This window comes from Gavia stellata, chromosome 3 (genome assembly GCF_030936135.1).
Source record: "Gavia stellata isolate bGavSte3 chromosome 3, bGavSte3.hap2, whole genome shotgun sequence".
NCBI classification, from domain to species: domain Eukaryota; kingdom Metazoa; phylum Chordata; class Aves; order Gaviiformes; family Gaviidae; genus Gavia; species Gavia stellata.
Window position 1 is genome coordinate 46,943,857 of NC_082596.1, and position 16,594 is coordinate 46,960,450.

The 16,594-nt window shown below is 38.6% G+C and overlaps 1 protein-coding gene across 1 annotated transcript in view; it reads right to left on the bottom strand.

Annotated features, from left to right (window-relative positions):
• The window catches only part of SPIDR (scaffold protein involved in DNA repair), a 206,434-nt gene that overhangs the window by 135,823 nt on the left and 54,017 nt on the right, over positions 1 to 16,594 (bottom strand). The window contains exons 6-7 of the mRNA XM_059836060.1: positions 16,071 to 16,327; positions 4,446 to 4,546 (exon numbers count right to left, since the gene is read on the bottom strand). Coding sequence (XP_059692043.1) covers positions 4,446 to 4,546; positions 16,071 to 16,327 — 358 coding nt within the window. The remainder of the gene's footprint in view (positions 1 to 4,445; positions 4,547 to 16,070; positions 16,328 to 16,594) is intronic.

The window sequence follows — 16,594 nt, forward strand, 5'->3', positions numbered from 1 at the left end:
TTCAAATATTGTTAGTGTCCTCTCCTATAGACAGGAAAGTTGTCAGAAAAGCACTATTTTTGATTCTGCCTCATGCAATCCCCATATAACCAGCAGATGTTGACATGAAAAAGGGTTGGGTTTTTGTTGTTTTGGGGTTTTTTTTCTCCTCTCTCTCTCAACTGTCCAGATCTCCTCTTTGCACAGGCAGGAAACTTCACAGGGAAGTGGCAGCACTGCATACAGATAAAAAGCTTGCAAATGGTCTAAAAGCCCTTGCAGATAGTACTCTCAAACCATCAGCTTGACTGCTCAGAGACTTGCAGTTACGGGGACTGCCCACCTCTCAGCCTCCCTTTTACATCTTGTGAAGAAAAAAAATTCTGGATTTGCGGCGAAGAGCCTGATATCCGTCTCCGTTAGAACTAAATCACAGCAAGCATCCAACCAACGCTGTGTAGCATAGGCAAGCTTTGGTCTTCTCTCCTTTCAGGCCTCTATCTGATATGGTTAGCTTGATTACAGAAGTGGAATCACCAATCACCTTGCAAAAACGCACATCCTTAGTGAGTACCTATCCCAACACAAGGACAGGCTGCCGAATGCAATTTTGACCCAAAATTGTCAAAACGGAGAAAGCACAAAGATTTACTCTACGCTGCAGAGGGAGTCGGACAAAAGTGAGACCCCCATGCACTGTATAAAATACCAGAAAGTGTGTGCTGAAAGGAGGCGCTCTTTTCTGGGGCAGTGATTCATCCCAGTGACCAAGAGGCAGCCAAACCACAATGGTTACTTACAGAAAGGGGTCAGGGGAGCAAAGAGAAAGGAATTTTTAAAAAATAAAGCCAAAACAAGGGGTTTTTGGATAACATAGACATTGATACAACATAAAAGTAAACAACAGCAAAACAAAGGCATAAAATTCTGTAACATGAAACGCCTAACTGGGGGAACAGCCCACACTTCTGGAAATATTTTTCCTTAAATCTCAAACGGAAGGAGAACTTCAAACTGATCTCATTTGAAGTTGCTCCCCTTTGCCTTAGCAATGAACTTCTGGTCAGCATATCTATGGGATATACAAAATTACATGACAGATCTCCCAGAAACTAAGTTACTTCAATCCTCCGCATTAATCTTCAGGCTCCTTTAAGAACTCATTTGAGTTTGTCATTTGAGAAGTTCTTTCCTCTACTTCTGTTGCCGACGTCAGAAACAGTCCTGGAAACAGTGTGGTTTAGAAATATTATTGGGCAAAACAGAGGGGAAACAAAATCCAAGAAGAATCTCAGATTAGTGAGACACCCTTAGTATGAACCTAAAAAGATGAAAGCTGAAAGTGGTATGCATTTGCTATGTTGACACTTCACGTTTTCCGACTAGAAGCAATTAGAAGGTTATCTAGTTACATTACTAAAATTTCAACCGTTCCGACTAACATTTTCCAAACCAAACACCAATTTTATTTTGGTGATGTGAAACAGTATGGCCATTCTAAGAACAAAACTATCAAAAATAAATTTTGCCCTAGATGAAAAAATACCTCCAGAATATTATCACAGCTATTTTAATGATTATTTTATCCTCCTCATGCTTCAGAATAAGGATTGGGAATTGGAAGTGAAATTTAGGCTGTGAAGTTGAAGTGTATTCCTAAATTATGACACGTTCAGCATCTTCCAGAAATTTTAGCAAATGCTCACAGGGTAAATGAAACAGTAGTTTGTCCTAGAGACTTCTAACTTGCCCAAGTTTTTGTAGATTTTCACCATGACGACAAAAGGCATATCCCAGAAATGGCTCATATTCTGCCAAAATTAAATCATCTTGAAGACACTCATCAGAATTTTTTAGATGTACTTTAGAATAGAGCAAGGTATTTTCCCATAGCCTTTTTCTCATAAAATGCTAATGAATTCTGACTCATTTTCTGAAAGAAAGAATAATAATCAAAGAAAGGAATTCAGCCAGAGGCAGATGTTTAGCATGGAATGTTTTAGCCTAGGAGTTAAAGTCTAACAAAATGGTGAGCAGCCAAACACAAGGTTTTGTAATGACACATATGAAGCTAGGACAAAAAGAATATTAGCATATTAGCAATGCTGCAGTTCCATTACATTAGAGAACAATAACAATTTTCATTTTATTAGAAAGACAGACTTATTCAATATCAATTTCTGTTCCGTATTTCAGAAGCAGCAAGAGGATGTCCTCATACCACATAACAAAGATAAGTAACTTATCCATTAGTAACTCAGGTGGAGGATAAACAACGTGCAGAAGGCTTGATTGGTTTTAAGTCAGCATGCCTATATAATTTTCAACATAGCAGTTCTGAAAAGAGATGGCTAAAGACATTTCTGGTTCCCTGATGTTACTTTCTAGTGAGTCTTCAAATACTGGGAAAATTCCAGAAGACTGAAAGGATGATGATATTGTACTAGTATTCAGGCAGGGCAAACCAAGTGACCTATAATAACTGGAGACCAGCTAGCTTAACATCAGAGCTAGGCAAAGTGACTGGAAAAATAAGTAAGGAATTAAGGTCAGAAATATAACGTGCCACTCCACATGGGTGGCATTTTGAACACATAGCATGCAAATGGCCACGGGATGTAAGCCCTCTAAAGCTCCACTGAGAAACTGTGAGACTAGCTTTAGCCAACAGTTTGGGTGTGACTTAAAATCGTACAATCTTCTTATGAAAAAACAACTATTTTCACTATCAGTAATGTACCCTTTAAGTGGAATGCCAAAAAAAAAAATATTCCAGAGAACTAACTTTGTGAATTACAGTTAGAACTTTTTACCAGTGGAGAACTGTAACTGAGTAAGAGCAGTTCCAGCAGGATTTGAAAATAAACACTCATGCTATTAAATGGTTTCATCAATGACATAAAAACAAGTTAAAAAAATAATGTAAGAAACTGTGTGGATACCACAAATTCAAGTGACTAAAAAAGTCACAAATTTGTGACTAAAAAAGGACAGGCTTGACATACACAACAATCTCAACTGCATGGTTAGCTAGGTGTACTCAAATGAAACAGACCTGGATACAGCACAAATACTTCCCCGTGTTTAGGTAGAAGAAACACAAACGGTAGCTGGAGAGTGGGAAACTGGATCTCAGAAAACAACAGGTACAGAAGTTATGAAATCATATTGGACAATCGATCCAACGTGAAGCCCCAGAATCATGCTGTGACCAAAGCCAAACCAGACTCAAACACTTATTACAGGCCTTGAAAATACAGGAGGCTGCTGAACTGGACTGGGCCAATGGTTTTGATGAGACTAAAAGTGGAAGAATACACACAGAGTAGCTGACCTTGTTCTTAAGACCATGCTGAAAAGTTTGAGAGGGTGCAGTAAAAAGCCATGCAAATCACTTGAAGACTGGTAAAAATGCTTTAGAGAGCCTTAAAGAGCTCAGTCTGTTTAGTTTATGAAAATCATGAGGCAGCATGATTTTGCTATGCAAGTGCCAGAGAGGGAAAATGCCACATACTAAAAGAACTCTTTAATCTAATGGAGAAAGGCTTTACAAGAAACAAAAGAGGGGAACTGAAGCCAGAAAAACTCAGATTTGGAAGAAAACCCACTTTTAAGAATTTGGGAGTGGAACTAAGGACAAACTCTCAAGGCAAGTGATAGATTCCCTCATCCGCATGTTTTCAAATTAAGACCACAGGACTTTCTGAAAAATAAATGGAAGTTAATATGTGCTCAGAAACAAGCAGTCAGCTTAATACAGAATAAATGCTTGAAATTTCATAGCCTACAGTCACACACACACAAGTTGATAAAAAAACCTAACCATTTCTTTACACTCAAACTCTATGAATCCATTATCTCTCAAGAAATACTACTGAAAGGTGGTGCTATCAGTCACTTGTAACTAATTTGTGTAACTCCCACCATTTCTTTTTAAGTGAAGTGCCCACTGTAGTTATGCTTCACACTCATTTCATGGTTGTGTTCTATTTGTCCATATTCGCTGTCATTCAAAATTTCAGCACTTATCCATGAATACAGCTGACTTCAAACCAAAGAAAAATGAACAAGGAAAGAGGAAAAGGTGGCTATAAAGAGACAACAAGAACGAAAAAACACATCTGCACACCCATAAATTAAACCTTGAATTGTCCTACAACCTGCTGGAAACCCCATTTCCCAAGATGATACTGGATATCAAGGAGTTGTGAAGAATCTAGATGGAGACTGTTGAAAACAAGTTCTTTACCCCTTACATTCAAACACTTTGATGACTGAGATGTTATAAACCATCATATTTAGCTGAAATGCAATATTAGCTCAGAAGACAATCAAGAGAGCATTAAACCCAAGTCAGGCGAAAACCCACAAAGAATATAAACATCAGTTGTACCCCTATATGGGCCATATATACACACATGTAAGTATATACTTTCACACAGTAGTATATGTATAATGCTTCTTACCTGAGGGGATTTTAGCATCTGAAATACACTGATGCCTCCAAAAGCTAATGGCAGATCTTTCTCTGTTCTGCAGTTGACATAACCTCTCAGCTAGCCCGCCCCTGCAGAGAATAAAGGAATGCTCAATTTTGCCAGGAATCGGTATTCAGTTTTGCCAAGTGACAAGCCATAGAAGAGATGGAATATGTATGCTTTGACCCTTACAGACAGAAACATACAGTAAAATTATATTTTGCAGATTAGTTCTCCTAATTCTGATTTTCCAATGAATATACTCCCAATAAAACATACACTTAGGGTCAATACACACAATAAAACATTTTCACTCTCTGGGTGTCCAAAATCTTTACGTTTTCAGTCCTGTCTCCAACACAAGGATTGTAACGAAAGGTTCCCAACTTTCCTTTGCACTTATGCACATATCCTGATAGATACTACAGACAATTGTGAACTCAAAACAAACTAGTGTAACCACCAGTTATAACAGGTTGGTGGTTTTTTTTCCTCACAGATTTGTTTGTCTGTTGGCAAGGAGTGATCACAAAAATATTCTTTTACCCATACTTGACCCTATGATTCATTTCACAAGCTGGGTCAAGTGTGCAGTTTCAGTGGTCTGAACACTCTCCAAGATGAAATTAATGTAGCATTCCCAAGGTGAGGAGCAGAGGAGTGGCATCTAGCACAAATACATTTAAGGTAACACTGAAGCAATTCCTACCCCTGGATTCAAAGCCAGAAGACGTAATTTCTCACTTTAAGAACAAAAAGACGAATGTGTTGGAAGCCATCTTTGGGCTACTACGAAGAGCTTCGGACTACTATGGGAGTATTTGAACATTTTTCTTCGGCTTCAAAGAAGTTATTTGCATAAAAACCTACTTCATTCTTTCCTTACAGCGTAAGTTTTTCCACAACAAGTACTATCCAATATATCAATAAAGATTTCTGCTAAGGTGAAATGTGTCCTTGGGTTAAACTAGTTTAGGCATCAACCAAGACAACATACAACCACCTTATGATTATTTGTGCACATTAATAGAATTTTTTGGTTTACAAAAAAAAAAGCCAAATAGTTTCATAAAGCTTACATCGCAAATGTGAAACTGGGAGGACTCACACCTGTGGAAACCAAGGAGTTAAAAAGGCTAAGCAGCACTTCAGGTAGGCTGTAAAAATCTCTCTTTGGTTAGCAATTACTAAACAATTTCACCTGCAGACAAGTCAACAGGTTATATGAAAAGTAGTTAACAGTCTCAGCTGAATTTCTAATGAGCAACTATATACTTTGCAAAATCATAACTATCACAAGAATTATTAAATGGCATGGCTAAACATCTTAGTAGTAAAGATTACAGAATAAATACTCTGAAATACAAGAGCCACATTTGACCCAGAATGATCCATAACAGTTTTACAGTTTATGTTACTGCATCTCTTATATGGCTGGTGTGGTTCAGGCAGGGAAGAAAGAAACTCAGACTCTTTCAAAGGAGGAAAAAATCCCCCAAACCCCAAAATACAGAACCCACACTTAACAAGCTATAAAACCTGTTATATTAAGAAGGAAAACAAACAAAAATATTGATGAAATCTTGGGCTCCATGAACTTCCAGGTAAGCTTAGCAACCTTGTTTTAATTCTGCTTTCAACATGGACTTTAACACACAGAGGCAACTAATACAGAGAAGTGCAATGGAAGCTTTGGTACCCAGAGCAGCAGAGTCAAGCACAGAACTTCATACAGGATAATTTACTCTGCTGATAACACTCTGTTCAGCCACATTTCCCCCAAAACTTGAGCGCTCCAGCATTACCGCACCGCAACACCTGTGGGCAAGACAGTTCTACAAAGTCCAGCAAACTGTCTGCCCAGTTTCTCTTCTTGCCAGGGAACCATTATCAGATGCAGCTGTAATTCAGCTTGGCTGCGTGATCTACATGAGCCATGCTGGAATGGGTAGATGCCAGCTCAGCTAGGCTTAGAAATGCAGCAGTTAAACGCTTGAGTTTGCTTGCTTAAGTCTTGCATGCATGAGTCTGCAACTGAACTCTGTGGTTGGACTATAGCAACACACAATACAGCTAGTAGCTCAAAAACTTGTTTTGCTAAGAGAAAACTCTTCAACAGCAGTGTTCTAAAACCCTACTCCATCCCCTCCACAGACAACAGTCAAATAAATATATTTTCTTTGTTCAAATAATACTAGAAAGCTTAAGGTACCTGCACAAGAGAGCAGCTATTACTGGCTCACAGCCTATTTTCCCCACCTTTCCCTGGACAGGGCTATGGTTGTGTCCAGTCAATCTGTTCCTACTCTCCTGTAAGCCCACTACTGTTTCACCTATGACAGGAATGCCCTGTAGCATGGAGGAAATCAAGTTCCTGGTTTCATGGCTATTGCACGCAACAGTAATACACCATTCCTGTTTAAGGCCTGATATGCCTACCAGGGAGGGTCTCACGGACACTTACAACTTCATTACTAATTTGCTAACCATGTCTGTATTAGGATAATAGTTATCACAAAAGTCCATGAAAAGTAAAACTGTGCCTTTCCTTAGCAGCCCTTTGTACTAATAAAATTCATTGATATTTATTAAACATCATCCTTCCATTCATATTCCAAATGCAGTTAAAAATAGTTTAAACAGAAAACATCATAAAGCATTTTGCATCTGCTTGGCTGCAGAATATAAAATATAACCAAGAATGCATTTATGAGAAGTTCTCAGCGGGTCATTGGAAACGTTTTTTTTTTTATAATGTCTGTTTCATACATTGTGAAATTGGAAAATACAATTCAAGGACATGCCATGCACAAACGGAATTTCTATGGCAAGAGAGGGAGTTGGTAGTTTATGGTTTGTTTCTTTTAAAAGGCAGAAACAAAGAAATTTAACCACCACCCCAAACCCAGGAGGATCAACCCCCTTTTCACCTCAAACACATAAAACAAACAAAGAAAAAGGTGCTTTCTGTTACATATTGTAACGGATTTGATGACAATGGCATTTGAAAACTACTAATTCCTTCTGATGCAGTACAGGTGCCCACACTGTTGAAAACACTTGTGTATGTGCTGTGAGATACTGTGAACTATACAGTCAGAGTCACTCCTGGCTGTGCAGGTGAGAGATAAGACAGAGTTACATGGAGCTTACACAAAGCAGAGCATGGCATTAAGCAGGTGCCAGCTTCAGTGTAAGAACCAATTCCATGTTTTGAAAAAAGCTAAATGGTTAAAATTACTATTATTTTATTCCATACTGCACATCTGTGGATTGTCAAATACCTAATGAGCTTTTATATTCAGTCTTTGGTACTTAACTGGGTTTACTGGGACTAACAATCATTTTTTGGCATAGATTCTATCATATGGAAGTAACTTTTTGCTTGTTTTGGTAATAGAAAGTAGAGATGAATGATACTCACTTTTCACTGTCCACACATTATCCCTCTGAAAAATCCCCTAGCTTTCCTGGCTTTTCAGCCTGCAGAAACTGTTTGGCTTAATTTTGCCAGATAGGAGAGGTTTGTTGGCATCAAGGGTGGAGACTGGATTCTACAGTACCAGGTCTTGGTTAATCTGCAGTCTGTATTTCTTTATGCATCTAGCTGCTTCAAGAAGTTTAGAAAAAGATATTCAGTTCCCTCTTTTGCACAGATCTAGTCCTTATGATGCATTTAATTGTCCTCCTTGATGAACCCAACATCTGGGCTGTGTGTATATATAATTGGCAAATATATTTTGATTACTAATGTACAATTTCTGTAATCAAAGGAACTGACAAACTGTATTTAAATAACAAAAACTGTAATTTGAGATGCATACTTTACTGACCAGCACTTCAAACTTGCTCACAAAATGTTTTAATACGAGCAAATTGAACGCATTTGGCAAATTGTTAACGCAAAGGCTGTTCAGTGAAGCCAAACTGCTCAGATACAATCTCCACTGCCCACAACCTTTTTAATCATGAAACTTTCAGTACAACTATTTTGCTCCTTGAAGTCCCTGAAGGCGGACAGATTTAACAAGCAGAAATCCATGTCCTATTTCCCTACTAAAGCTGAGTTTGTTGAAATACTGTATTTAAAACAACACATTGCCATTACTGTCCATGTCCAACAATATCCACATGAAAGACAGCTTTGATGACCATAAGAAAGCTCAGCATCTAGTACGAAAGCTCAGCTTCTGGTGGTTGCCCCTTTTCACAAACTTCAACAGCAAGACTGAAGAATTTTGTGCCACTATGTGACAAGTATCACCAAAAGGTATCACTGAGACTGATCTGTGACTCTCACGCTGCTAGTCCCTAGCTTCCAACTCCAATGAGGCTAATAGGGAAAAAAAAAAAAGAAGGAAAAAAGAAAGAGCATTAGTGAGTAGGCTGTGTTTTGAAATACCATTTTCAATCTTTCTGAAGTGCTGGAGATCTCTCTGTGTTTGTTTATTTATTAAGGTTTTCATTCACCGGGGCACTTACCAAAAATAACCCCACATTCATCCAAGTTTACTCCTTTCCAGACTTCATTTGAATTTAAGAACAGTGAACACTTAAGCATCTCATTATTGAGTTGTCTCCTCCTATACACTATACTCAGGACTCCATGTATTTCAAAATGCTATAGGTTACACAAATATATATCCCCATCTCAGGACTGGGCAATTTCCCTCCTTCCCCCTTTTCAAAGTAAGGACAGAACTCCTCTCATATTTCCAAGCTAGCTGGTGAAGCAACTGACGTCCACAACACCCAGCTGTCCATTTCCACTCCATGGGATGCTTGCTAAAGAAGAAAAAAGGACCCCTAAGCATGCTGGCATTTAACTTGTCAACACTGCAAACCCACCAGCTATTATCAGCTAGTTTACAACTTGCAAAATAATAAGCAACACTGAATGCTGACAGTCACTACCAAGTGCTCCTCTAGTGTACAAAATAGCATGGGTACATATGAAAGACGTGATTGAAGAATGTTGGCCACACAAGCGCAAGTCTCCTCTACAGAGGCCCACCTCCTCTCCAGCACAGAAGAGAAGCTGTTGACTTTGTGAAGTAACAAGGGAACAGAAAGAGTAATTTTAGCTTTACAGATTAGCCCCACTCAAACTCTGACTCAACAACTAGATTCATAAACTTTCACCTTGGATGAAACACCATTCCATGATCATTGGCATTATTCTGTTTGTTAATATGGGCTACTTTTCTGGAATCAAAGCATAACACAATTTCTTTTCCTATGTGATAGAACAAGCAAAGACCAAAGTAGACAGAAATAATTTTAAGTCCCTATAAAACTTGTCAAGTAATTACATTCAGCTACAAGTTCTGGGGTTTTTCCCTTGGAAAGGAATCAGTGTTTCCCCCCCACTCACAATTTCCATGTCAAATCAACAGCATCTGAGGTACACACCTAAAATGAAAGGAAAATGGAAGATCTGTACTGTAACACAAATGATAATTTCTAACACACAGCTATTAAGGGCCAGTTGCATCTGCCAACACAAAAATATAGACAAAAGACCTTCCACATTTATTTGAAAAAAATACAAACTGAGTAGACAGGCAATGCAGTGATTTAGTAAATTGCACTGGATGCTGGATTTTCTTGCACACCAGTTGCTCACATTTCAACACTCTGATCTGTTGTATCCATCCAGAGAGTCTTTTTTTTACACTAGCCAAATCAACAAGGCAGACATACTGAAAGCCTCTTCTAGAGTCTTAAGGATTCAAGGATTTGGAGCCTCTCTTAAAAGAGTTCAATAAGACAAAAGTCTTTCCAAGTCCATGTAGTCTCTCACCACTCTTTTTTTCAATCGTTCCACACAGGAGGTAACCATCATAAAACATATGTGAACAAAGATACCATTTTCATGAGTCCCCATAGCACAGTGAGAGCCAGAGGTATCTTCCAGCAACTGCATTAGGCAGAAGTGACCATCTAGAGAATTTACAGTGTCTTCAGCTGCAAATTCCAACCAGCGTATACTAGAGACATCCTCCTCAATACCACCTTTAATAATTAAAACTTTTTTGCAAGTAGTGTCTGGATGCTATATCACAATTACTCGTGAAAATCAAAAATAGTGCTTTGTCATAGACAACAAGGCCTCATCGTTGTTGTGTAGAGAGATTTGGTTTCCAGGTCCTAGCTGCCTCAGACAGTACAGAAGAAGAGATGTAAGAGGGATTACAGTCGTAACTGCTGAGAACAGGGTGGGTGAGCACTTTCTACATCCCATATGGCTTCCAGTGAAAGATTTTAAGTAAAACTTTATACACATTTGATTTTCCCATGCCTCTACTTGGCCAAGTTATTTCACAAAAAATATTTGAAATAATTTCGGAACATCTTTGGAAATAGGTAAGCTTTTGGGGTGTGCTCCTTTCATAGTTTTCAAAACATTGATCACCCCTTCTTAACCAGCCACTAAAAAAAAACCCCACAGTTGAAAAGTTTACCACAGCTCTCTGGCTCTTCAGACTCCTTAATAGAAAAAAATTATTTCAGATTGTCCTACCTCTCTTACAGCAGAGGCTCTCAGCAGAAGTAAGATGATTTAAAATGGAGAGTCTTCCCAGAATTAAGTTACCCCTTTGTTGGCCAGTATATAAAAAAATAAAAATAAAAAAAGAAATCAAGTGCCAGACTCACATGCACAGTTTCTCACAGAACAGGGTAACAAAGTTAAGAAGATGACTCTGCAGGAACCAGTTTTGATGGGGGTACAGCCATGGCCCACAAGATGAGGGAAGAGCCTTCCCTTCAGTTCTGAAGGTTTTCGCTTGCCCAAGCAGAGATCTTACATAGAAAAAGCAAGCTCCATGGTTAAACAAACCAAAGGCACCAAAATGACTTCTCTCTGATGGGGAACAACTGCAAGCTGCTAAACCATTCCAATCAGTAAAATACATTACATGTGAAATTGGAGAAATCTGTCATTTTAAGGAAAGTGGGTTTGTTTTTTTTTTTTACTAAATGTGTTTTTTTTCCCTGTTAACACCAAACATCTGTCCCAGTAAAACCAAAATAATTTGCCCATGTACATTGCCAGTGATTACAAGTGGTATATCTGTAGTGCAACCATGATATTCTTCAGTTATATTCTCCTAATACAACAAGAAATTCACTAGCAAGGAAAACTTAATCCAACAGTTAAAATCAGCATAAGAACATGACGGTCAAAAGGGCTAATCTGTTGCTGTTACACCCTCACGCTACTTGTGGATGCACGTAAGAAAGAACAGATCCAATTTTAGGGTAAAAGCTTGCTTCATTTGCACCAGCTCCTTCCTCCCTTGGTAATTTCCTTTTTTTTCAGGACCTCAGTCAGCCTCATGTGACAACCGGGTTTCATTTTACTGCGCATAGTACCAGGACATTCTGTAATTTTCTCCTCTTTTGATAACAGAAGTTAATTTTAGCAGAACAGATCTGTAAGTGGTCTGCATACAAGAAGATAGAAGTTAATTAAACAGAATTTCCCAAGATTTTATTTTACTATTAAACTAAAAATGGCCACTCAAATATTAAAAAAAAACAAACAAAAATTAAAGCAGCTATTCTTCACACTCTTGTAACGTGACAGATTTAGAAGTAGGGTTAACATTATATAACTTAAGATACCGATTTCCGGCACTGAAACTCAAACTTTTTTTTTTTCTGATGGAAATAAAATCTACTAGAAAAAGCAAACAATTCATAAAACCTTTAAGAAAGGTTTATTTGTAGACAAGAAAAGCTGAGTGCATGCATTTTGAGTTTTCTTCTTTATAAATACTGAATGAACCCAATTATTGGTTTAACCCATGTAACAAACTTTGAGACTTTCAATACTCTTCATTCCTCCCTTCTTTCACAAGGGAACTTTGAGAGACTTGGAACTCGTGCAGTTTAGACATTTCACCCTGTAGCATTAACATGAATTCCAAATCTAAAAAGAAGAGCTTTCTGAAAACTGTTATTTGCAATATATACTCTCTCCCCTCAGGTTTGCAAATCGCTTATGTTATTTTCCCAGGCAGTGTTGACTCAAGCTGAGAAACTGAAACTTTGTGGTGGAATAAAAGGGTAGGAACATCTAAACCCAACACCTCTTGACCTGATCACCAAGGCAATTCACCTCAGTATCAGGTACCACTAGTAGCACTTCCTTATCAACTCTCTTAGTAGCTCATGGGTGCAGTACAATGACATTTATCTCTCAGTGTACCTGGGAAAATTATACTATTCCCACTCCATCCATCATCAATTTTGTTTAAATAAAGGAAGGTGGCTACACAAGATGGCATGTAAAACAAATATTTAAGGCGACGAAGTCCAGGAGCAGTGGTATTGATAGCTGTGAATGAAAGAGATGATACTCTGCGACTAGCATGACAGACTGGCACCTCCTACAGCGCTGCCCTTTAGGTTGCTTCAGAACCTGCCCAGGACCACCAACACCACTGAAGGAGAAACACCACCATACAAACTACCTGCTCTCCCCTGTGGACCATGGTAGAAGGAAGAACAACCTTTACCTAGAACAATTTTGAAAACAAAAAATAACATTATAGGTGATATATGAAGACATACAAAAATTTGGCAAAAGGGCACAGAATACACCAGTCAGTAGGCATGGTAGGGGAGGAATTGCTTGTCATGCCTTTCTTGTCTGCACATGTTAACCACTTTCCAAAACCCCACTTAACTCCTAATAGAGGATGAACAAAACATGCCCCTTCAAATTTCGCTCACCATAAGCAACATTGCATATTGTGCATGTTCTTTTGGGGACATAGATGGGTTTCTCATTTTATTTCCAATGAAAGGTGTTGCATTTACACTCAAATTTCTACCAGCGGGATCAGCAGAATTTATTTTAATCATCCATAATCAGCTTACTTCTGAAGAGTTCTGTTGGTTTGGTAACATCTTGATTTTTGTAGTGTATGACAATTACATCTGTAATAGGGTCAAACAAACAATACTCTTCCCTCCCATCCAGGCAACGACCCGTTTCCATTTTAGCACCAGGAGGATTCCAGAACGAGAGAACACTAGAAAGTAACTGAATTTTTCCACAGACTGCTACGGCTCTCTTTGGTTTTTTGTTTGGTTTTGGCTGGGGTTTGGGGAGGGGTTTTCTTTGAGGTTGCGTAGAAAAATGTAGCCATTGAGATAATAGGAGCATAGCTGCAATCAGGTAATGCAAATATAAATACAGATTGCAGCGTCCCTAAAGAATTTGGAAGAGACTGTTACACATGGTATAAGATTTTTTCAGAAAATATAAGCTAATTTTTTTTTAAAATACCCTCTCTACTTTTGAAGATAGCTTTAGTCATCTTAAACAGCAAAAAGAGATGAAAATAGAAAAACTTTCTATTTTCTTAAAGTGGAAACAAAACCATAGGAGGCCTATTCCACCTACATCAGGACTCTTCCATGAAGTAAGCATGCTTAATACAGTCTGGATTTGGAGTAGAACCTCTCACACAAGAATTCCCATAGGAAGATGGCAGCTCTACCACCTGCACCATCTCTGCTCAACCTGTGCTTCCCTAGACACCAGCCTGGAAAAAGGGTGCCTGGCTAATCAGAGGCTCTCGGTCCTCTTCCACCTACTGCGCAGTTCCAAATGGTCTGCGTGGGAGCCCATGGGCCAGATCCAGCTTGCAGGATGACTTCCCCTGCTCGCTGCTTTTTCTGCTGTGGTCTCGATCTGCAGCAGAGGTGGGAAGGAAGGAGAAAGGACAAGCCAACAACTGCTATGTAACTTTTAGCTATATAACCAGAAAGGAGGCATTGTTACTTCATCAATCAAGAAGCTGACAAACCTTTCCCTGAACTGGCCTTCAATCCACAGCACTGAAAATCTGAGCTTTCCTATCGAGGCTGCAGACTCTTATATCCACTGTTAGCACACCAGTGAAAATGTTCTCCATCAACAGTAAAAGGAAGGATGGGAAAGAGAGACACGTGGAATTAATGCCTTGAACAGGAAGAGTGAAAAGATGACAATTACCTGGACAAGCAAAATAACTAGATAAACAAAACTCATAACTGAGGAATTTCCTGCCTGCTTCCCTGTTCCCAAAGGAACCCAAGGTGGAACCACAGGATGGAAGAGTGAAAAACCCTGCAAGCTCTGCTCCTCTGGCCACTCCGGACAGATTACATTCTATATCATTGTGGGTTGTTTGGATTTGTTTGTTTGTTTTTAAAGCTCTTTATTCTCTTATACACTTGTTTCAGAGTATCTTTACTGTAAAACATATGTTTGCACTAAGATTGTTGATAGTAGAGGTCATCAAATGAAGCTGGTAGGTACAGATTCAAGTCATGTTTAAACTACAGAACTCCCAACCCTGGGATGTTACTGCAACAGCCTTGAAGTTTTTATGCCTTCAGAAAACTACTGGGCAAACTCATGAAAAGACAAACCCACTGAAGGTAACAAACAGCTCCTGAGCAGTAAACTGCTGAAAGCTGGAAGTGCATCTGGGTAAAATATCACTATACGCTTGTCCTGTTCTTATTACCTTCACACATACTTGCTTTTGGCCACTAACAGGCATTTTTGGGGGTTACAGCTTTGGTCTGACCTAGTACAGTTGTGTCTTTATGTTTTTAAAGTAACAAGAAATAAAGCTTCATTACACAAGCAAAGCACTTTGAAGTATAGAGATCCTCAGTAATGAGGACTTTCAAATCTGTTCCCTCAGTCAGCATTTTGAAATAGCCAAGAACATTTTTAAGAGAAAAATAAGGTATTGCTATTTAACCAAACTGAAGATTTACTTCTTAAGTAATTGATTGATTGACTACTGTACATAGAATCAGCTGTAAAAAAAGGAAGAACAAACCGCATTGTTAAAAATACAATAAATATCTATGGCAGCACCGTTGGCAATTGTATTCTCTATAGCTTGAGGCATACCTTCACATATACCATTTAAGTTAAAGCAACTTTCATTAATTCAATATAGGAAGTGACCATTTCTGCACTGTAATTAGCTAGAGAAATAGTGAATTGGGAACATCTGGCTTCCACTGCTCAGGCTGTTTTCTTTCAGCAGTTAGATACCTTTTTAATGTATTTAATTTAGTCACAGAGATTTACATTTCAGCTACAAATACATCCCACCTTTTCCTAAATATCACTCTGCCCTGAACTATTCAGCACTATTACTTACCCACCCCTTTCCTACAGTATTTTGGATAATTTTACCCTGACAAATCTGGAGAGGACCAACAAAAAAATCAGAGGTACAGCATTTTTGCAGGCACAAAGAGGCACAAAGCAATGAAATGATTACAAGCTAAAACAGAAGTATGTCCACTCACACACATCTGTAAGGCACTGTAAAGCATTATTAGAAGTGCAAAAACCGTATTGATTTGTACACAGGAGTTCAAGATTGAGAGCTTTCACCACAGATTTTAAAACTGAACTGAGTTCTTTCTTGCCTTGTTTGCTTGTTTACAGATAAATACATTCTTTAAGTTTTTGGAATTTTCGTCTCTAAAAATGTTTATCCTTGAAATGCATTCCTACTCTTCCGTAAGTATTCTTTTACTTACAATTAAAAAAAAAAAATTCCTTAAGGTGGACAGCGCATTTACCTCAGTAGCTTCCTTTTCTTCGCAGACTCAGCGGGGGCTTGGGGGGCCTTGCCTGCCTGCTTCCCTGGGGTGCAGAGAAGGGCCTGCGCAGACTTCAGCCACTCGCTGGCCGGTCGTGCCGTAACATCCCCCGTGTCCACTCCTGACCTCGACCATAATCTCTTAGTGGATCCTGGAGTAGCGTTTGCCAGGCCCGTCTCTCCTTCTCCATCGTTGTCATTATCGGATGAATACTCAGAAATTTCTGTTGAAGTTGTCTAAACAAATAAAAATATAAAGCTATTTAAACAGAATGCTAATGAGATTGTACAGGTTTATGTAGGCAGTTATTTATGTTCCCTAATAATCCATAAATTGAATGCCAATTTATTGATATAACTTGGACAACTTCAATGTAAATGCACATTAATCTTTCGTAAGTCAACACGAACACCTGAATACAAAGACCATCTCTTGAGGTTCAATTGGCACGAATAACATTCATTTTTTCAAACAACTACATCTGGAGAATTTACCAAAACAAT